Genomic DNA, 22,601 nt, shown 5'->3' on the forward strand with positions numbered 1-22,601 from the left:
ACAGCATCCTGTATAATTGGAGGTGCTGGGTAATCAAAGCTTTGCCACGCAACGGTTGGCACAGAGAATGCCATACGGGCAGAGACCAAGTGTGCGAAAGGTCTTGCGCCAGAGACCTGGCTTGCTAGTTCTCTGCTGGCAGATACACATGGGTAGGGGCTGCAAACAGGAGCTTCCCTCCCCTTCGTGTCTGAGGCCTCGTCTAATTCGCACTAATTGCTGTTGAAGCCTGTTTGTGTACTCGCTGACTCTTGCTCGGCGTGGCTCCACAGCTGGCAAGCAGTCCCTGCACTGTTGGTCTAATGATTGCTTCTCCAAGCTGCTTGCTAGCCCGATCGATGCCTGCACCTACCGTTCACTGCCCATGGACACAACTCAGCGCTCTGGCAGGCGCTGGACAGGGCGGGCTGGGCAGAGAGCATGAGTCTGCTGCGGCACGTGGGCAGCTGCCACCTTGGAGGGTGAGTCATCCTCCCCTGGGCACAGTGACAGTGCTTGGGAGGCAGGGAAAAGCTCAGACCATTGCCAGCTGGCTGTGCTGGGGGGAACTCCAAACCCAATGTCCAGGGAGGGGACGGCTCCATCTTCCCCCAGATGGGCTTGGAACCCAGATCCAGGGGTATGACTTTGTCTTTCCAGACCTGCCAGCCTAGAGGGCCCCTGCCTAGTCAAATCCTTGACAGGTCTGAAGCCTGCATATTGTGGTCACTCTTCTCATCTACTAAGTGCCTGTCTCAAGTCCCCTCTTCCTCGGACCCGAGAGTGGGATCAGGAATGACAGCAGCAGCCTGATTCAGGGTGTGCGTATGTGGTTCGGGGAGGCAAGGTGGGTTCCAAGGGACCTGGGAGCATGCCACAATTCTCCTGGGAGCTGGCCACTCCAAATCCTCTAGAAGGATAACTTTGGGAAACTTTTCTTGGCCCACGGAGCCCTGCCCACTGGGTAGCCTCTAACCGTATAGCAGTGTCCCCTGCCTCCTCTGTTCTGGTCTCTGGGTAAATGCAAGAGGAGGTCCAGCAGGCTGGAGGGCAAGGAGCGAGGGGAGAGGCTGGGCAGGCAGCATGCAGCAGGGATTCTGGGTGGGCTGAATGGCCGCTGGATTAGCAGAGGTGGGAAGGGATCGCAGTGAACCCGGCTCCAGCCCACAAGGCTGGGACTGCCACACCCCACGCCTGTCCCCGCCGCCGCAGGAAACGGAGGTACCTCATGCAGGGGTGAGGTGACTTGCTCGTGCTAATGATGTAAGCGGGGCTTCAGACCTGTGTCTTTTCTGCGACAGAATCTGAGAAGCCGAGATGAGGGAGGGAGGACTACTACAATGTAGGGAGGGTTGAGTGGAGTCCACGTCGGCGGCTCTTGACCCCAGAGTGGCCACAAACCAGCAGGAGAGGAGCAGGAGGAGGCAGAAGAGGAGCCTGCCCTGACTTCTGCTTTTGTTATCACACAGGGTATCCCTCTGCATCCAGAGAGAAGACAGGCAGGTGGGCCTGCGGACACACTGAGAAGCCTTTCCTGCTCGTTCTTCAAGCAGCCTCTCTGGCCCAGGGAAGTTCTGAGGGCAGCTGGTGCTGACCCATCAAGGCCGCCCTGGCAAGCTGGGAAGACCCAAAGCCCTCACTGCGCCACTGTCCAGTCTGCCAGGAGGCAGGGCCTTGTATCCAGAAGCATTTGCCATGGCCAAGATTTCCTATGCCCTGCTTCCCTGTCCTGATGAGTGTCAGTGGGTTGGGCAGCAGGCTTGACCTCTCAAAGCTCTTGCGGCCTTGGCATGGTCTCCCCTTAATGTGAAATCTCCCTGGGAATGGGGCTCTCCTGTAAGGCCTGGCATCTTCCACTGACCAGGACCAGGCCTTGGCTAAAGCCCAAGTGGTGCAAAGCGGAAAATGCAGGAGCTCGAAAGATGCGACCAGCCAGATTATATTCTGGTTATAGCTCTGGGCAGAGGTGCTGGAGGACACGAGGCACCACTTACTAGTCCACACTCAGGTTAGAGCAGCCCTCCACCCCCACAGAGCCTGGCAGCCTCGTGGGGAAGGGGAAGGAGGGAAAGAGGCCAACTTCTCTGCTTTGACCTGTCTTAGAGGCTGCCAGCCTTCCGCAGCAGGCAGGGAGCTACAGGAAGTATGTTGCTAATCAGCCCCTTGTGAAACACCGGCTAAGGGGGCCTTGCCAGGGCCCCCTGCCCCCCGGGAGAGCTGCTTCCTCTGCACCTGCAGGACTCTCACCAGGGCTGAGGGGGCCAGTGTGGGAAAGCTATCCCCTTGCAACCTGCCAACCTGACCTGGCAAATAGTTTAAGGGTGTCTACCAGACACGTGGCATCCTGCACCTCTTTTCATGCAGCCACCCACACCCTCCTCTTCCATCAAACGAAGACCTGGCAGGCTCTGGAACATCAAAGACACATGGGTTCTGGAGCACCAAAGACCTGGGTTCAAACCCTGCCTCCACCGCGTCCTTGTGCAGGGTGCAAACTGTCCTGAGCCTCTCATCTCAGCTGACAAGTGAGGAGAACCCCACCGATCCAGGAGAGCAGATTGAGCAGATAAATGAGATAATTACAGAGGAGCTGTGCGAGGCATCAATAGCGATTAGGTTTTGAAAAGTCTGTGCACTTATCTTTTTAGATCAAACAGAGCATTATTTTCACTTCTGCTCCTCCAGGATTTCCTTTGTTTAAAAACCATTTTCTGGGCTCCAGGGAAAGAACTAGCAGTGAGCTCTCCTCCCAACCCAGCACAGGGACAGAGAGGCTGTGCTATGGAACAAAAGGACCGGGTCCTCCTCGCTCCCTCTCCTCCCTCCCCGAAGCCCTCCCCTGCCCCGCCTCCACGTGCACCACTCACTCAGCACTTGGTGCCAGTGCTTCTCTCTCATGCCCCAACCACAGGTGCGTTCCCAGAGCTACGAGAGCCTGCAGAACCTCTCACTGAGGGGCAGCTTGGTAGAGCCCCCAAAGTGACACAAAGCCACATTCCCCCTGGTCCCTATGACATTGTGAAACCGGGTGAGGCTGGAACAGCAAGGTGAATGTCAGGGGTGGGAGATCCTGAGGTCCTGGTGGGCATCTATGCCCCAGGCTAGGGAGGATGGCGGGGACATCGCATTCTGGAGGATCACTTCTCTTGATGGCAACCAGAGTGGAGCTGCAGCTCCCTGGAAGGATCTGCCCCTCCCCCACTACCTGCCCAGAGAAGGGAGAAGATGCTGTGACACAGGGCCAGGGCCTGCAGTGATCCACTGGGCCATGGCTGGGGTGCAGGTGCCCCTCTTGGGCCAGGCATGCTCCCTCCAAGTCCCCACAGTGCCCCCTACTCCCATCCTCATATCCCAGGGGACAAGGGTCTTGTACTTTGGAAACCTTATGTCTGAGGGCTGGCACCATGGCCCAGATAAACTATGATGAAAGACTGAAGTCGGGGGGCAGGTGTGAAATGTGCAACAGATGTTCAAGAAATAGAGCAGGACGACTAGGCACTGACTGGATGGATGTGGGGAAAAGAGGAGGAGAAGACAGTAGAGACATCAGTGCACAGAGATTCTTAATCAACACACCACTGCCCCGGCCTAGGGCGCTTGTCAGAAATGCCGATTCCTGTGCCCCATCCACAGAAATCCTGATTTGGTAGGTCTGAGAGAGAACCGGCAGTCTTCCCTTCTAACAAGCACTCCAGGGGGATTCGGACGTGGGAGCTGTGGCCTGTCCCCTGAGGAATTCACTAGGCTTAAAGAGCGGCTGCGCTTGGGAGGACGGTGGTGCCGTTAGCAGAGTCGGCTGCGGAGAGACGGCACTTGGTGCTTTAGGAAAGGCTTACACTTCTGAGCCCGTGCTGTGCATAGAAGTCACCTGCAGATCTTGCTCAGGAGGAGACTCTGAGTCGGGAGGTGGAGGGGGAGCCTGAGATGCGGAATTTCTAACAAGCTCCCAGGGGATACCCACGCTGCTGCTGGCCTGTGGGTGACACTTTGAGAAGCCAGAGCCTTAGCAGGCGTTCTCACACTTTACTGCATATCCGCATCACCTGGGGAGGGGCTTATTAAAACAAACTGCTGCCCCCCTTCCCCCAAGTTTCCGATTGAGGAGGGCAGGGTAGAGAATGTGTGTTTCTCACAAGTTCTCAGGAGATGCTGCTGGTCCTGGGACCCCACTTTGAGAACCATTGGCCTTGACAGTAAGAAGTGAAACAGTACCAGGGCAGAATTAACTAAATGCAGCCCAGAGCATCCCTGAGCGGCACACATATTTTCTTTTTCAAAGTGCTACTGCTCTTTTTGTTAAATTCTTAACGAGAGCTCGTTTTCCTACGATCTCTTGCTCTCTCTGGAACAGTGGGTGCACAAGGAAAAAAACCCAGCAAATTGAGGGGTACAGAAAGTTAAATTCTAGCTTAACGGAAATAGTCTCCTGTTTAGCAAAAGAAAGCCTCTCAAATACCTGACTTGCTCTTCGCCACCACGTGCTCCAGGAACAGATGACACTGCTGGGGAGCACTGAGTTCTTGTGAGGAAGCTGGGACTTCCTGCTGCCCCTGCACCCACCTTCAGGTCATGTGTGACGGCGCTGGGGTGGAAGAACGGACTTCCTGGTTTTCATGAGGTGGGTGACCCTCATCTCCCCATGTCATTGCTCACAGTCAGACTGAACACCTCTACCTCCTCCGAAACCCTCTCTGGGCTCCCCTGGGCACTGCACCTCATAAGGACACAAGGACAGCCGCCCTCTGCTGGCATCCTCCCTGGGCTCGCCCTGGCGCTCCGACCATGTCTTATCTGGTACTTTACTATCTGCTTCCACTCACACCTCCCCCCAGCCTGGAAGCAGCTTCCCTGCTTCTCATTCACCTTTGTAGCCCCTCTCTCTCCAGAGTCTATCCTTTCCCCAGGCAGTCTTGTTTGTAAGCACTTAGAAGCTTCCACATACCACTTTCTGGTTGGGAAACTATAGGCTCCATCCCATATCCCAGAAACTTGGAACTGACTGTCGTCTGAACAAATACCCTAAGCTACAAATCCTTTCCTCCTGCTTGGAAGCGCCCAGAGCAAACAACCGTATCCCGGCAGGCTTGTCCCCAAGGACCAGGAACCCTTCCACGTGGATGGCGGCCTCTGCTGCTGTGTGTGTGCCAGGAGGCCAGCTGGGAGAGGCAGGCAAGAGGCCCCTGCCCTCCACTACTTCATGTTCATCTGAACCGGCTCAGACCTGCAGGCTCCGGGGATGTGGCCACAGGCAGAGAAAACAGTAAGACAGGAGGAAGGACTTCCAGATTGAGCATGCAGGCTGTGCAGGGTGGGTAACGCGGGAGGGCTGGGGGTAAACAGTCAGGTGGCATTGAACCTGTCATCCACCTGGCTCCACACTCGGGTGAGTGGGGACCTCACTGTACATCCTCCCTCCAATCTGGACAATCAGTCACCAGGAGGACGCAGGTGGTGGCGACCACAAGGGACAGAGATATGGGTGGTAGGAGAGGAGGGACGAAAGTATGGTGTGTGTGTTGGTGGGGGATGTTCCATGAGGGGAAAGGTGGCTGGGCTGGCTGAGAACAGACCCAAATCTCTGCACAGCAACTCATGGGAGTGGCTTTTGATATTTTTTATCATGACCCAGTACATATATCTGTGTGAGTACACAGTAAAAGTGAAATAAAAAGTCACAAAGCAGGATCTACATGATGGACTCTGTCACATGCTGGTCTCAACCTACTCATTTGATGGGATGACTCATTAGTGGTCTATCATAGGTGGCACCTTGAAACAATCTGCCCCATTGAGTCTCAGTCATTTCAGAGGGCCTTCCAGGCTTTGGAATTCCTGCTCTGCACAGTGCTCCCAACCAACTGAGTACATGCTGTATGCCAGACACCCTGCTCGATGCTGGGTCGGGGCGGAGAGCAGGTGGCTCCAGAGATGAGAGGACATGGAGACATCACAAGCATAGACCAGAGGACTGTCTGTACAAGGTGGCAGCAACAAGGCCACAATGTGCTACCCAGATACATGACCTGAGGGCATTCAGCCAGGGGTGAGCACCAAGGACGGGCACCACCACCTCCCAGTGCTTGGTATCAGCAAGCAGACAGAAGTTCCCTGTCTCTCCCAGCCTCTGTGCCCTGTTGAGGTCCTGTCCTTTCTCCCCTCCATGGACTAGAGCCCTCTCTCCTCTCTCCACATTATGGCCCAGAGAGTAGAGGAAGATTGGGTGGCAGCACTATTCATAAAGAAGATGATGGAGTTGACCTTGGCAGCTCCCAGGATGCTGCCAGCCTGCAGGTCTTCCTGGGGCAGGCCCGTCGCACCCTCTGGGGAGGTCCCTTCAGAGGGAGTCTCCTGATGCACTTGGGGGCTCGAGTTCAGAGCCGCCTGTTCTCTACTCACTGAACTAAAGGTTTAAGAGAACTCATGTGTCTCAAATTTATTTCTCAAAAAAATTTTCTAGCACTCTCAAGGCTCTGAAGGGAGAAAAGGGCCACCCTCCAGGCATCTTAAGCTCCCACTGCAATTATCCCAATGAGATGCTGCAGATCAGCTACACTGGGGAGTGGTGCAAAGCTATTTCCATAATAAAGGACTATGCAGCCCTCATCTTCTCCACTGCGGTCACAGCCCTCTCTCCTCCAACCCAGTGATGGAGGCTGTGGCCTGGCCCTTCCCTGTAGCCATCCAAGTAACAAGGATGGATCGGAGAGAGGTGGGAACTAGAAGCGAGGAGACTCCAGCAAGGGAATGATCACTCCATGTGCCCCTTCTCTCCATCTGGAGTTGGGGGGGGGGGGGAGCGGGGAGAACTCCCAAGGCCTCCTGCAGTGGAGGGGGCCCTGGGATCAGTTGAGTGAGTCTGGGAGCTGCTGGGCACTTGAGGAGAAGCAGGAGCCCCTGTTGGACAGGGGCAGCTCCCAGCACCTCCATATCCTCCAGGCCTGGCCCAGGCTGGCAGCAGGGGGCTCCGTCACAGGTCAAATTGACTAGGAAACAGCCCAGTGGCTGACTCTTTTACCTGGCCAGGTGTACTATGAAGCCTAGGAGAATCTCTTAGAGCCTCAGTTTCTACATCTGTCAAATGGGGACAAACACCTTGTTACCTTGGGCCTGTGCTGAGCATGCTTGGGAAACTGAGAGATGCTTCCACATGTAGTTATTACTGTCCCTCTGCAGAAAGGCAGAGAGAAGTATGTGAGAGAATGAGTCAAAACAGCCGATCTTTGCTCTGGGGGCTGTTACTACTGAGGGCTGATGTCATCCTCGTGGGAGGGGAAGCATTAGGGGATCTGTGCCACCCTGTACTGCCTGCTTTAGGGAAAGTCACTTCTTATACTGCAGCCAGCCTACTCACCCTGCTCCCTGCCTGGTGAAGGGCCACCTTCTGGGGTAGGGGAAAGGTGAGAAGAAGCTGAGGCTCAGAGAGGTGATGTGAGTCTTCCAAGACTGCAGCGAGAAAGTGGGGAAGCCAACGGCCAATGCCCGTCCTGACCCGCCTGCCTGCAGCTACATGCCCGGCTCTGGTCTTGGCATCGGCCCAGAGTAGCCCCTGCCTGGTTATTGACCCATTTAGACAAGCAGCAAAAGGAAGTGGACACATCATGAAGGCCTCAAATAAGAGGCAGAGGAGGAAGGGCCCAGCAAAGAGGGCCAGGAATGCCTGGTAATAAGGGAATAAAGGGTTCAGGGCAAGACTCCAGGTGGTCAAGGCAGCGTGGGAGGGAGAACCTCGAAAAGGCACTTCTGGGCATGTCCCTTCCACTTAAAGACAGCACGGAGGCCCAAAGGGCCAGGGGGCCAAATCCAGGGGCAAACCACTCAGGGATCCTGGTGTTGGGAGGGCAAGACTGAACCAGGGCCCATGCCCAGGGCCTTCCCACAGGCCAGGCAAGGGAGCCCCTCCCAGGAACACGGCTGAGCTGGAGTCATGTATTCTCATCCTGGCACTTCTGCGGTTTCACTGTGAACCTGATGGTCTCTCATACCCTCTCTGAGTCTCAGTTTACCTAACTGTAAAAGGATGGACCCAGAATCTCAGAGGTTAGCTCTAGCCAGGGCTAGAGTCCTGCTGGCAGATAGACAAGACGCTCCCCACCGCATGCACAAGGCAGGCTGCTCTCCATCAAGCAGCTGCAAACCACTAGAGAGCCCTTGCTCTTAATCAAATGGCATAATGGTTGTGAACGGGCTTACGAAAATAAAAGCATAACTGAAGGGGGTTATCATTAACACCATCAACATTAGAGGCGTTGTGAGAAAGGGGGAAATGGGCCTGGAGGTGGGCTTCCTGAGCACATCAAGGCAGCTAAAGCAGGGAGCCGAGGAGGAGGGGCATGGAGGGACCCTGGTCAATGCCAGGTTCTCTCCAGGGAGATGAGACAGCAGCTGGAGAGGATGCTCAGGCCCTGAGGAGACCCAAAGGTACATAACTGATGCAAAAGGAAAGAAGGGACCACTCCCCCGCCTCAGCAGAAGGCACATTTTAGAGCCAGAGGGGGAGAACTTCTGGTTCCCTGGGGGGAGCATATTTATCCTGCAGGGCACAGACAGGCTGTTCCAAACATGTTTGCCTAGTGACCCCGGCTTAGTAATGGTGATGAGCTCACTGTGCAGGCTGGGAAGGACAAGCAGGGGATGCAGGTAGGAGTAAATGTCTAGAGGAACAAGGCTAAAGGGTCTCAGAGGCAGCCTAGGCTGGCAGATGGAGACCCAGAGAGGGAAAGCCTGTGGCCCAAGGCGGCCCAGCTAGTCCAGGGCTGCACCGTGGGGAAAGCCGAGACCTTCTACTCACCAGCTGAAAGCAGGTGTCCAACCCAGCCCTCTGCGCCAAGCAGGTGGCAGGGCCTCATAAAGGTGACCTCCCCAGACCCAGTGCCCTGTAGTCGCGCATCTCAGACCAGAAGGCCCCTCCCTGCCCTCGTGTCTGTGAAAGTCTGACTCCAGAGCCCCGTGCCTTGTGCCCTGCAAGCCTCACTCTGGAAGGGGAGCCCAAAGGGAGGAACTGCAGACAGACGCAGGGGCCAGACCGCCTGGGTCCACTCACCCACGATCTCGTTCTCCTCCAGATTGATGGTCTCCAGGGCAGGCAGGGTGGTGAGCTGCTCGGGGAAGTCGTGGAACTGGTTCCGGGACAGGTCGATGGCCTTGAGGTGCTGCAGGGTGCTGACCTCATTGGGGAGACGGTGCAGGAAGTTTCCTTCCAAGCGGAGCTCTGCCATGTGGGGGGAGGATGAGAAGAAGAGGTGAGAGGGAGCAACCTCGAGACCACAGTGACTGCCCGCTGTGCTCTCTCCCTGCCTGGGCCAGGAGGGCAGTGAGGACTGGAAGGCCCTCCTGACAGAAGCCCAGGCCTAGCAGAAGGGTCAGGATGTGCCGGCTCCTCCCTCAGACAAAGCCTCAACTCTGGGCCTTGATGGGACAGGTCAGGATGGGCAGCCCCTGGGCTCCCCGCATCCCGCAGCCCATTTGAGAGACATCACTTTCCATGGCTTCCCTGCTCAAGGAGCCACCGGGCAGCCAAGTTCTTTCTGTGTCACGTGACCCTGCTCCCCTGTCCGGCCACAGCAGACCAGAGGCGTGTGGGTTCCTGCCCGTAGAGCAGCTGCTCCAAAAGCTGACCGGCGACCTGTGTGAGGAGGTGAGCTGGGCCAGTGGGAGTCCCTATGTTGGGAACCTGGCGAGGCAGTGCTGGGCGTGGTGGAGGCTGATGCCGAAATGCTGTGTCCTGCAGAGCCAGGGCACCCGCAGGGGCCCTGCACAAGGGGAGGGATGAGGGGCGGAAGCCAGGAGTCAATGTGGCGGCAGGGGGAGGTAGCATAATGCAGGGCCCCCCTGTGGGGCATCTGGGGACCCCACTGCCTGAGTTCAACCCCCAACTGTGCCACCTACAAGTTGTTCACTCAGATAGTTATCTAACCTATTAGCTCTTAGTTTCCTCATCTACAGAAGGGGCTAATAACAATTCCTGCCTCATGGGGTTGGTGAGGGTGACATCTGAGAGGCCGGGTGCTGGTACAGGGTTAGCATTCGTACGCGCATTATTATCACCACAGCACAGGGCTGTTGTGAAGATCAGATGAATGCAAAGTGCTTCACCCAGTGTCTGGCACACAGTAGATGCCCAGCAAACGTTAGGGAGGAACCTGAGGAAGCAGAGGAAGCAGGAGAGTTGGGGAGACAGAAGCAGAACCATGAGGAGAGCGCCCCCAGGGGCCTTGGTGTCTGCTGGTTTCCCAGGCCCTGTCCAGTCCACGTGGGACCTCAGCGAGCCTCCCACCCCATCTGCCCTAAAGGAAACTGAGGACCTGAAATGCCAAGTGACCTGAACAATGACCTCAGCTCTTCTCCCCAGGGCCAGCTTCATGGGCACATGACCGGCGCAGGCCCACAGGGCCCCAGGCTCAGAAAGGCCCCACACTTGGGGTTGAATGTTCTGCGCTGCCATCTTGAAAGCCTTAATAATTTTACTCCTGAATCTGTGTTTTGCAGGTAGACCTGGAGCCACGGAGTCTCAGCTCGCACGTGGTCCTGCCTCCCACCGTCTTCTCAGGACAGGCTCTCAGCAGCCCGCTCTCCTGCCTGTTCTCACCCCAGGATAACACTGGCCTCCCCTCCTTGCCCCTACTCTGCAACTGCTGCAGCCCTCCATCCCAGGAGGGGCCTGAGCACAGGGAGGGTCAGTCAGGCACGTGTGCCCGTGGCATCTCAGAGGGGAGCACGGTGTCAGCTGTTCCCCCCACCCCGCCCCGCCTCCCCCAGCCCCTGGGCTGGCAGCATCAAAGTGTGTCTGGTGGGTGGCCGCTGGAGGCTGACTCTTGGCAGGAAGGAGCCTCTCGCCCACCCTTGACCCAGAGATTGAGTGCATCCTGAGGCAGAGGTCTAAAGACCCTTGGATGCCTGGCTGGACCTCCCCAGACCCCAGAGCCCAGGCACTGAGAGAGCCCGTACCTCCTCTCTTCCTCCTCCCAGCCTTCCCGAGCCTGGCTGGAGTTTGTCCTTCTGGCCCACTCGAGGCACTTTTTGGAAACAAGCCGCAAAATACAAATGGCATAATTTCATGATTCTATATGTGAGTTAAATGCTCTGATATTTGCATGTAAAACTGGCATTGTACAATATAAAGATGAATGGTAAAATTCACACTAATAAAGTTTTAATTTTTCCTTACTTAGAAGGACATTAAATAGCAAACGAAAAGCAACATGACACACTGAGAGAGAGATCTTGGAAGAAAGGAAAAAGCTTCCTACGTCCCTTTAACAGGAATTTTCTCCTGCTTTTTGAACGAGGGTTCTGCTTTTCCATTTTGCCCTGTCTGCCCCAGCCCCCCCCCCCCCGCCCCCCCAGTTATGCAGCTGGCCCTGCTTCTCTCTCCATGTTCCACACTCCACTCTGGCTCCACGATGCGGCCCTGGGATGTGGGAGATGAACCTCTCTGAGGTCCCTACAGCGCCTCCCAGGGTTCCACAGGGAGGACAGAGCCCCACCACCAGAGCCCTCTGGATCCACACACCTGAGTCACCTGAGTACCAGCCACACTGCAGGCCCCCTGCTCCCCCACGCTGGGGCTCTGGCGGTCGAGAACTGTATCTGATTCATCTCTGTTCCCTACATCCAGCCCCCTGAGGGGCTCTTGCAATCACTCAGCAAATATTTCATGAACGATGACTCTTCTCCCCCTAGGAGGCAACAGACAGCGCAGGGGGCCTGGCCTACCTCTCATTTTCCCATCTTCAGGGACATCCTGAAGGCAAGGCTCTGTCAGCAGAACCTGTGCTCCCCACACAAACCCAGGACCCCTCCAGCAGACAGGTTCATAGACAGCCAGGCCTTAAACCAGAAAACGTCCCCGTCCAGATCACGTTATAATGTCACAGAGTCAGAGGCACGCTAGAGAACATCTAGTCCAGCACTTCCCAATCATGCCTTTGCCAGGCAGCTTCCTCAAACACTCCGAGCATGCTGCTGCCTCCAGGTCTTGGCACTTACAGTTCCCTCTTTCTAGAATGCTCTTTACCGATATATTTGCAAGGCTGCTGCCCCACTTCATTTGTGTCTTTGCTCAAATGTCACCTTACTAAAGTAGGACCCTCTCCCAGCAGTTTCTGTCCCCTGCAGTATTTACTTTCACAGTATCGCTGTTACCTAACACTGTGACTTGTTTGCATATTGTCTGCTCCCCCCATGGGAATGGAAGCCGCACGAGGTGGGGCTGGCCTCTGTTGTAGAAAAGCGCCCACAACAGTGCCCAGCACACAGCGAGCACTCAATAAATATTTGATGAGTATACAAATGAATAAATGAATGCATTTGAGTATCACTCTCACAATTTTGCCAAATTTCTGTTCCATGTATACCACTGTTTTTACTTAAGTTGATTTGTTCATTTCTACTTGTCTAAAATGGAAACAGTTATCATTGCTTTCCATAAAAGCATTATTCAATTCTCGCTGGACGCTGTTGCCAGATGAAGAATCTGGGCCCAAGCTGATTTACGCCAGTGGAGGGGGTTGTGGAATGCACATTCCAGGCAGGGGGTGAGTGGCACTGGGCCGGCCAGGGCCAGGCAGGGTGTGGCTGCCTTGTGGAGTCTTAGAAGCTGCTTCCCTGGAATGGACATTTGCTCTCGGATGAGAACATGGCCCAATTTTCCTGGCTGTTTGGTTCCTGTTTGGTGCATTTCTCTAAGCTCTCATTTTCTAGGGACACGACTGCCAGGCTCTGTGGGGTCTGGCTGCCACGACACCTCCAAATCCCAGGTTCACAGCCTGTCTGCCAGTGGGGCCTATAATGGACCACTTAGGGAGCCAGCCTGGCCTCCCCGGGACAGCAGCTGGTGATCAGAGGACACTTTCGAGGTCACAGCTCCAGTTGCTGAGTTCTGTGGCAGGCATGGCTCGGCACTGCAGACAGGGAGGTGGCCAACATCCTCAACTGTCCTGGCTGTCCCCAGGTTTGGTTTCGTTTCCATGGTCAGGAGTCCAGCACACCTGTACCACCCTGGGAAGGCTTCCTCACTGCCAGCTGTGGGTCCTCCCTTCCTGGAACTCACTGCATCCCCTAGCAGGTCTCATCTGCTGGGTTACAGACGAGGTTGGGGTACGGCCCCACATAGACAGGGGAGGTCCCTCAGCACCACTCCTCCCACGGCTTCTGGTGAGAGGCCACCAGTGCCAGCACGACTGTGGGAATTAATAAAAGAAACCTCACCTAAATTGAAGTCGAGAAGATCTGTAGGGGAAGCTCTCCTGCCCTGTGATACACCGCCAATTACTCTAAACAGGAAGAGAGGTGTGCTTACATCTCAGGCACGAAGTGCAACCTTTTTACTACTAAAGGAAGATTTCCCTCCCCTCCTGGCAACAGCCCAGCCAGCGAGAAGCAACACAGCCCAGCCAAGGAGGAGCCGCCACCCCCAGAATTGTTACTGTAGCCATTGGACTTTCCTTTACAACAGGCCCCCCCCCCCCCCCCCCCCCCCCCCCCGCCAGCCTTTTGCTCTATAAAAACAAGCCCTTTCTTTTCTCTCTGGATTCGCCTGTGGTTTGCCGTAGCATGAACATCCCAAATTGCAATTCTTTGTTGATCTTGAATAGATCCACTCTTGCTTGAGAAATAACTGGCTGGCTGTTTAAGGTCAACGTGACAAACCCAGGCTTTGGAGCCTGATGTCTCCAGGTTCAAATTCAGACTCTGCTACTTCCTGACTGTGTGACCTAGGGCAAGTTGTTTATCTTTGCCTCAGTTTCTTCATCTGTAAAATGAGGACAGTAGTAGACCCTTTCTGTAGGAGTGCTGTGAATTTAAATGAATTCATACATGAAAAAGGCTCTGAACAGTGCTAGGCACACAGTAAATCCTATGTAAGTATGTGAGATAGACGGAAAGACGGATGGATGACAGACAGGCAGACAGATATGGCAAAGCACACAGGGCACCTAGTGAACCCAGTAATCCAGTTAGCACTGAGAACCTACTAGACTCAGGCTTAGACGAGAAGAAAATGCTCTCTGCCTGATACCGTATGAACACAAGACCATCCTTTGCTACTTGAAAAGCGCCTGCAGGGTCCTAAGGCCTTTGGGGAGCAGATGTTTGGAGCACCAAGCAGCGGGAAGCTGATAAACACGGCCACAGCATCACTGACACACAGGGCGTGAGCTTGCAAGAGGTCTCATATGCTGGCTTGGTCCCTTCATACTACAGGGCCAGACCCCACAGCTCGGGGGCAACCAGGGTAACTGCTGTGGGGGGTGGGGAAGAGAATCTCCCATCTCTTGATTTTGTTACCTCCAATATTTGATGTGTTCAGAATTATTAAAAAAAAAAAAAAGACAGGCTTTTATCAAACCATCTTGGGCCTGAGTCTAATTATAACCACAAAGTGGCTCAGAATTGCAAGAAGCATCCACCCCTAGAGGCAGCTTCTGATAGCCTTTTGGGAGCTTGCCTCTGTGTGCAGGGCCGTGGGGCCACAGAAGCTGACAGAAGGTCACTCTCTGGAGGTCTCGGAGGCCTCACCCTGCACCCTGCCCCAGCTGGCAGCCTGCTCCCACCATGGAGGACCCCAAGGGACTGTCCCTGACTGGCGGGAGCCTTGCTTGCCCCGCCACTATACTCAGGGTAGGAACGTCCTACCGCCAGTCAGCCTGCAGATGGTGGAGACAGGCCGATCTAGTCTGGGACACTGAGAGCTGAGAAGGTTCTGCCCAGTGCCCCGGAGACGAAAACCAGGGGTCACGACCAGTTTAGGAAGCCCCCAGGATCCCTCACTCCAGCTCAGGGTAACACGTTTGAGGTCTTTCCTGAGGCTGGTTTAGGGACCGGGGCATCCTTAAACAGAAGTACCCAGAATGACCAGAGAGGCTTTCTTTCTGCAGCTCAAACAGGCTTGCCTCGCAGGCTGCTAGGCACTCACTGCTCATGTCCAGGTTCAGGGGACATCATGCTGAGGGTAGGAGCGAAACTGAGGGTGAAGGAATTAATATTTCCCTGAATTAACAGCTGCATGCAAAAGAATGAAAGTAGACCAGTATTTTCCTCCATACACAAAAACAGACTCAAAATGGACCAAAGACTTGAAGGTAAGACCTGAAATCATAAAACTTCTGGAAGAAAATGTAGGTAGTACACTCTTTGACATCAAACTTAAAAGGATCTTTTCAAATACCATGTCTACTTGGACAAGGGAAACAAAAGAAAAAATCAACTAGGGACTTTATCAGACTAAAGAGCTTCTGGAAGGCAAAGGAAGCCAGGATAGAAACAAAAAACCAACCCGCCAACTGGGAGAAAATATTTACAAATCATATATCCAACAAGGGGTCAATCGCCAAAATATATTGCAAAGCACTGAGCAAGGAGAATGGGCAGCTCACACTGTAATCCCAAACTCCCCAAAAAGCTACAAGCAAGTGTTTTTATTTGGGGTTTTAGGTAGGGGAGGGGGAGCATGTGGCCCTGGGGGCTGAAGCTCTAAGAGTTGTCCTCACAGGCGTGCCTGTCTGTTCTATGTGTTGCACGCCGTGCATCGTAGTTTTGATTTGCAATAAAATTCTTACCTTCTTCCACTACGCCCGGTGTCAGAGATTGGCTTGCTGCGTGATGGGTGAGCAAACTCACTTTAGGTTTGATATCAGGAGCAGGTGTATGGGTGGCCCTCTGCCTGGCTCCAAAGTCCCATAGATAAAGCCCAGGCTGAAGAGGCACCTCTCCCTCCACTGTGGGTACCCAGGTCCTGCTGGGCCAAGAAGAGCAAAGCAGCCCCCAGGAAGAGAGGGCAGGGGCCCAAGAAAGAGAAAATGGGGAACTAGGCAGAACTGGTCCTGTGGGGTGTGAGAACCTCAGGCAGGCGGGCAGGCAGGGTTGGCATGTCTAACAAAGAGGACAGCAGCGCCCTGGGAAGCCCTGGGCCAGGTCCAGGAATTGGAACAGGTCAGGGTTCAGCTCTAAGGGAGAAGACTGAAGCCACATTACCAAACCGGGACCCAAAGCCAGACCAGGAGCCCCTCAGGGGCTAGGACCAGTGCGGTTCATCCTTGTCTCCTGTGCACCCAGCATAAGGCCTGCCAAGAGGGTGCTCAGGAAAGGTTTGCCAAATGAACGAATGAACAAATGGAGGGATAAACGGACTTTGACAGCTGACTTGACCACAAATTCCCCAAATTCTTCCTGCTGCTCCCAGGCCTGGCACAGGGCGCTTACCCTGTAGCACAGGGTGTATGTGTGTGTGTGTGTCCATCTGTCCAGTTGAGGGAGGAGGTTACCCCACGCACCTTGGCTCTACTCCAGGAGCAGCCAGGGTCCTGAGCAGTGGCCAAGTCTTTGCCTCAGTTACAGCACTCCCTACCCCCATCTCCTTGCCTTTGTGCCACTGGTAGAAGGTTGCCAGATAAAATGCAGGACACAATTTTGAATTTCAAATAAACTAATTTTTCTTTAGTATAAGTACATTTCAAATACTACATGGGACATACTTATACTAAAAAAGTATTCATTGTTTATCTAAAATTCAAATTTAACTGGGCATCCTGTATTTTATTTGCTAAATCTAGGAACCCAATGCTGGGGCCTGAACTCAGAGCCACCTGCTTGGCACTGCCCAGCTGGTTCTGCCTTCTCTGGCCATTCCAAGATCACCCACAACCAGTCTCTCCTGAAAAAAAATAAACACTATTACCAAGCACCTTTTAGGGGCTGGTACTGTGCTAATTGCTTTCCCTGTATGGTCTCCTTTAAGTCTCATGACCACCCCACAAGGTGGGCATTAGCGTCACCCCCATGTTGCAGATAAGATGACTGAGGCTTGGACATTCAGTACTTAAGGCCAAATCCTACAGCTCATAAATGGCAGAGCTAGGGTCTGAACCCAGGTCCCCTGCCTCTTAAGACCACATGCAGCCGAACTGCACCTTTTCCCATCTCCTAAGTCACAGCAAGGCCGGGGGAGGAATGAGGGGACCGGAAAAGAGGGAGAAGAGGCCCGGCCATTTGGGAGCTCTCCTCCCCTGCAGCCACGGCTTCTCCTCATGCAGACTTGGAAAGCTGCCCGCCCCAACCCAGTGGCCTCTCTTCTGAGCTCCCGGCTTGCTAGCAAGGGCTGGAAGAGGGGATGGTGATAGAGGTGGGTGGGCTGGGGTAAGATGAGTGCTTGGGTTGTGGACCTGCTGAGTTTTCCATCTCAGGGTCCATCCATGTTGTACAAATGGCAAGATTTCACTCTTTTTTTTATGGCTGAGTAGTATTCTATATATGTGTTGTGTGTGTATATATCTCACATCTTCTTTATCCATTCATCCATTGATGGGCACTTAGGCTGTTTCCATATCTTGGCTATTGTAAATAATACTGCAATGAACATAGGGAGGTGTATATCTTTTAAGATTAATGTTTTCATTTTCTTGGGATAAATACTCAGAAGTGGAATTGCTGGATCATACGGTACTTCTATTTTTAATTTCTTGAGGAACCTCCATACTGTTTTCCATAGTGGCTGTACCAGTTTACATTCCCACCAACAGTGCACAAGGATTCCCTTTTCTCTACATGCTCACCAACACTTGTTCTCTCTTGTCTTTTGGATAACAGATGTTCTAACAGGTGTGAGGTGACAGCTCACGGTGGTTTTGATTTGCATTTCCCTGATGATTAGTGACGTTAAGCATTGTTTCGTGTACTTCTTGGCCACCTGCATGTCTTCTCTAGAAAAATGTCTATTTAGATCCTCTACCCATTGTTTAATTGGATTATTTGGTGCTTTGTCATTGAGTTGTGTGAGTTCTTTATATATTTTGGATATTAACCCCTTAACGGATAGATATTCCATTCAGTAGGTTGCCTTTTCATTTTGTTGATGGTTTCCTTTGCTGTGCAGAAGCTTTTCAGTTTGATGTAGTCCCATTTATTCATTTTCGCTTTTGTTGCCTTTGCTTTTAGAGTCAGATCCATAAATTCATCACCAAGACCTACATCAAGGAGCTTACCACCTATATTTTCTTCTGGGAATTTTATGGTTTCAGGTCTTACATTCAATTCTTTAATCCATTTTGAGTTAAATTTTGTGTATGGTGTAAGATAGTGGTCAAGTTCGTTCTTTTTCATGTGGGTGTCTGGTTTTCCCAACACCATTCATTGAAGAGACCGTCCTTTCCCCATTGTCTGTTCCTGCCTCCTATGTTGTAAAGTGATCTACGTCTCTATCCTGCTCCAGCCATGACTCAAGCCCTGCAAATCTCCTGTGCTCACATGCTGCTAGAACGAACGTCGTGCCCAGGCCTTTGCACAGTCACACCCACTCCTCCTAGGGCTAGGGGAGAGGGAGGAGGGCAGGGACCCTCTCTGCCCAGAGCGCTCACTACCTGTTCCTGGGCCTGGGCCTGAGCCTGGACCTACTAAACAGTGGTCACAGGTTCAGCAGATGAAAAGACATGCCCCTCCCTAATCAAATCCCTGCTCTGTCTCCAGGTCCTGGGCGCCCGGGGCAGCCCACCATGCTTCTATGGTCTGGGTTTTCTTGACTGAATGATTTATGTCCTTTCTCTTTCCTACACCTAAGGAAAGGAAGGAGTTAAATATTTACTGAGCACCTACTGTATGCCAAGTGCTATACACATATCATCTCCTTTAATTTTCATAGCAACTCAGAGGTAAGATTTTATTATCTCTTTTTTTAGAGATGAAAAAACTGAGGGCTCAGAGATGTTACATGATTTGCCCAGCACCACACCGGTAGTATTGGTGGGGCAGCTGAAATCTTATACTGGACCTGTCTGGCTCCAAAGACACTGGGCTGCCTCCAAAGGGGTGGGCAAAGGGCTTTAAGAACAGGGTTGCTTGGAGAGAATGATGGCCCTGAAACTGGAGAAGCTTACAGCCAGATAGACCCCAGGAGACTTACCCTTCCAAACTTTACAAACCAGTGTCAACTCCCTACATTCTGCCGCCCAGGGGTCAGAAGGCCAAGACTGCTGCCTCACCGGCTCAGCTAATTACAAAGCACAGCCAAACAAGGCACCCCTGCCTCCAGAAACGTCTGCTCTGAACCGCAGATCACGGTTCACCTCGACTTAATCCTGAGGCTCACTCACTAAAGCAGGCGTTGAATGAATCCCATTTTACACATCAAGACGTGGGAACCGGCAGGGCCAGGGTCTGACCTCAGGCCAGTCTGGCTCCAGGGTCCGTGCTTTTAGCCACTCCCCTTACTGACTCCCAGCACCCTGACATGAATAACGTTTGCAGCTGGTTTATCTTCGAGAAGCCTCAGAAATGCGCACTGCTTAAAATGAGAGGTTGTTGCTGAAATGTGTTATCACCAAGGGAGATATTTCTTATCACTGTTTTACCATTTTTCCCACTCTGGGCATAGACCCCCTGGGCTTTGTTTGTGCTGGAGCCGTTTTCTCGACAGAAGTCCTGGTCCAGTCCTCCATCGCTCCAGAAGGTGGCAGGCAGCCTGGCATTCAGGCACGTGAACAACGCTGACAACGACCACAGAAACCCAATGCTATCCCCACTGGAAACACAAGATTTTGCTGTTTTAAGCCACTGAGATTTGGGATTATTTATTCCTGATGCAAAATTGGCCTATCCTGACTGATACAGTTTGTTTAACTTTAAATGCATTTCCCGTTTATAAAGCAGTGCATGCTCACTGTAAAAATACTGTCATCACAAAAATACGGAACACAGAAAAATGGAAATCCCATGTATTTCCACCCCTAGAGAGGACCGATGTTGTTTGGTATGCATTCTTCCATATTTTTCTATGTACACGCTAATAGATGGCTAGATAGATATTGTTTTAAGAAAAACAAAAATGGAATCACGCACTATATCCTCTTTTGAGACCTGCTTTATCACTCAGTAGAGCTTAGGCAGCTTTCCAAGTCCTTGCTCGGTGGATCCCTCTCTGGAGATCATTGCTCTGAAGATTAAGAGACTTGTGGATACAAAATCACCCCCCCACCCCAGCTCAGCTCTACATCCCCGGGGAAGGCTGCTCTCTGACGTCCAGCCTGTCTGGTGGCAGGCTCTAAGGAAAGGCTCAGCTGAAGGAGGAGGGGCTGCATCCACCTGAAAGGCGGCCTCTCGCCAGCTCAGAAGCTTTCCTGAAAAGCAGACGGCGGAGAGGGAGTGGCAGCTGGGCAGGCGGGGCTCGCATCCTTGGCATTCAGCCGTGTAAGCTGCATGGGAGTAATCAAAGGGGCTGTGCTGAAATTGGGAAGGAAGGGGAGCCTTTCCATTGCCAAGCTTCAAAGGGGCCCAGACCCACTCTGGAGGGGCAAGGCCGGCCCGCTCCAGTGAGTCAGGCTCCTGCCGCAGTGCAGAAAGTGCTGGAGGGCTGGGCTGGAGCAGGGGGAGGGTTTCCAGGAAAGAGGTCTTCTGCCGGTTATCAAAGGTTTAGCTCACTGGGCATGGAGATTACAACAAAGACCAACAATGATGGCTAACATCTGTTGAGGCCTACTATGTTCCAGGTACTCTAGTAGTATACACGCAATCATCATTTTAATTTTATTATAACCATTACCCCCAATTTACAGAGAGATGAAATAACTTGTCCAAGTCCACACAAACCCCAGTCTCTCCCCCAGATACCTGACTTTCCTCTCCCAACCCCCAAACCAGATTGGAGCCCCAGCCAGACTCCCCAAGAGAAGTGGGCCATTCCGCACCCAGCTCTTGTGCTGCCGCATCCCTGGTCCCTGCAGCACCTGTGCTCAGGGCAGGTTCTCAGCCAATCCCCGCCTGTTTAGGGGAGGGGTCAGGTGTCCTTGGGCCCATCCTCTCTCCGGATGGCCTCACGAGAAGGACTCCCCTGCCCCTTTACAGCAGGGCTGTGAAGATGGGTTGAGAGTGCTGTGAAAGGCACGGTGTGCTGCACAACACAGATATTTACCAAGCTCCTACTATATACTCAGCCCTGTACATGCACACAAAAAGGATAATCTCTGGAAAGTAAAAGCAGTCCATACATAGAACTATTTCTGTTAGAGAGGGACAGGACCCAGGAGACTTAATTCTTGGATTGTAAAGCCTTTTGTGGAAATAAAAGTGAAAGCTAACATTAAATGCAAGAATCAAAAGGGGAAATAAAAGAGAAAGTGGATGCCGCTGGGACACAGGGCTTACAGGAAAGTCAGTCACAGTGATACCAAAACAGCCCCCACTCGCTCACCCACACACAACACCCAGCAGCACCGTGTGACCCTGGGGCGATCAGGTGCAACTCTAGACCCTCCCTCAACAAGCCCGCACAGCAGTGGGGGAGAAAGCAATGACAAGGACAACAAATCAACAGCATGATCTCAGATGGCTAAGAAGGCCTTTAAGGCCAGAGTGGAGGATGAGAAGGAACCCGTTGTGCAAAGAGCCCCAGGGAAAGCTATCAGGGCAATAGCAAGGACAAGTGCCCTAAGGCAGGAAAGAACTGGGCACATCCAGGAACAGAGAAGAGGTCAGCATGCCTGGAGCAGGGAGTGAGTGAGGGAAAGTTGTCGAGATGCGTCTGGAACCAGGTTATGCAGGACCTATGAGACAACAGTGGATCTACTCCAAGGGAGACAAGAAGCCAAGGAAAGCATTGGGAGGATGAGTGTGCACAATCTGCTAGGTTTTGAGTTGATCTTGTATCCTGGGAACTTGCTGAACTCATTTATTAGTTCCAGGAGGGTTTTTTGGCTTTGGTTTTTTTTTGTAGATTCCTTGGGGTTTGCTATGTAGACAATCACGTCACCTGCAAATGGAGACAGTTTTATTTCTTCATTTCCAATGTACTTGCCTTTGATTTCTTTTTCTTGTCTCACTGCAGTGGTTAGAACTCTCAGGATGAGAGCAGACATCCTTACCTGTTCCCAGTCTCACGGGGAAAGCATCTCATCGTTAAGTCTGATGTTTGCTATGGGACTTTCATAGATGTTCCTTACCAAGTTGAGCTACTTCCTGGGTATTCCCAGTTTGCTGATTTTTTAATCATGGATGGGTGTTGGGGTTTGTCAACTGCTTTTTCTTTGTCAACAGGTATGACTGTATGATTCTTCTTCTTTCGCCTTTGATATGATAGATACACTGACTGATTTTCAAATGTTGAGCCAGATCTTGCACATTTGGAAAAACTGATAAATACCATTGGTCATGGCATATAATCCTTTTTATACATCGCTGGATTTGATTGTTAGTATTTTGCTGAGAATTTTTGTGTGAGAGATATTGGTCTGTATTTTTCTTTCCTTTTCTTTTCTTTTTGTACTGTCCTTCTCCAGATTTGAAACTGAAGTAACACTGGCTTCGTAGTATGGTTTAGAAAGTGTGTCCTTCTCTTCTATTTCTGGAAGAAACTACGTAAGATTGATGTTAATTCTCATTTAAAAGTTTGATACAATTCTCCAGTGAAATCATCTGGGCCTAGAAACTTCTTTTTTGGGATCTTTTTACTTAGGAATTCAATTTCTTTAATGGTTATAGGACTATTCAGATTGTCTATTTCATCTTGGTTCGGTTTTGGTAGTTTGTGGTTTTCAAGGAACTGGCACATTTCTTCTAAGTTGTCAAATTTATGAGTGCAAAGTTGTTCATAATAGATGTGGTAGGTTTTGAGTGGGAACCAAACCATGGAACTGCTTCCA

General features: G+C 52.4%; 1 protein-coding gene across 6 annotated transcripts in view; it reads right to left on the bottom strand.

The window, feature by feature from the left end:
- LRRC20 (leucine rich repeat containing 20) overlaps positions 1–22,601 on the bottom strand; it is a 78,413-nt gene that overhangs the window by 17,225 nt on the left and 38,587 nt on the right. For all 6 annotated transcript variants that reach the window (XM_014840314.3, XM_070489408.1, XM_014840315.3 and 3 more), the window contains exon 4: positions 9,020–9,187. In XM_014840314.3, coding sequence (XP_014695800.3) covers positions 9,020–9,187 — 168 coding nt within the window. The remainder of the gene's footprint in view (positions 1–9,019; positions 9,188–22,601) is intronic.

The sequence above is a fragment of the Equus asinus genome, chromosome 2 (assembly GCF_041296235.1).
Source record: "Equus asinus isolate D_3611 breed Donkey chromosome 2, EquAss-T2T_v2, whole genome shotgun sequence".
Lineage (NCBI taxonomy): Eukaryota > Metazoa > Chordata > Mammalia > Perissodactyla > Equidae > Equus > Equus asinus.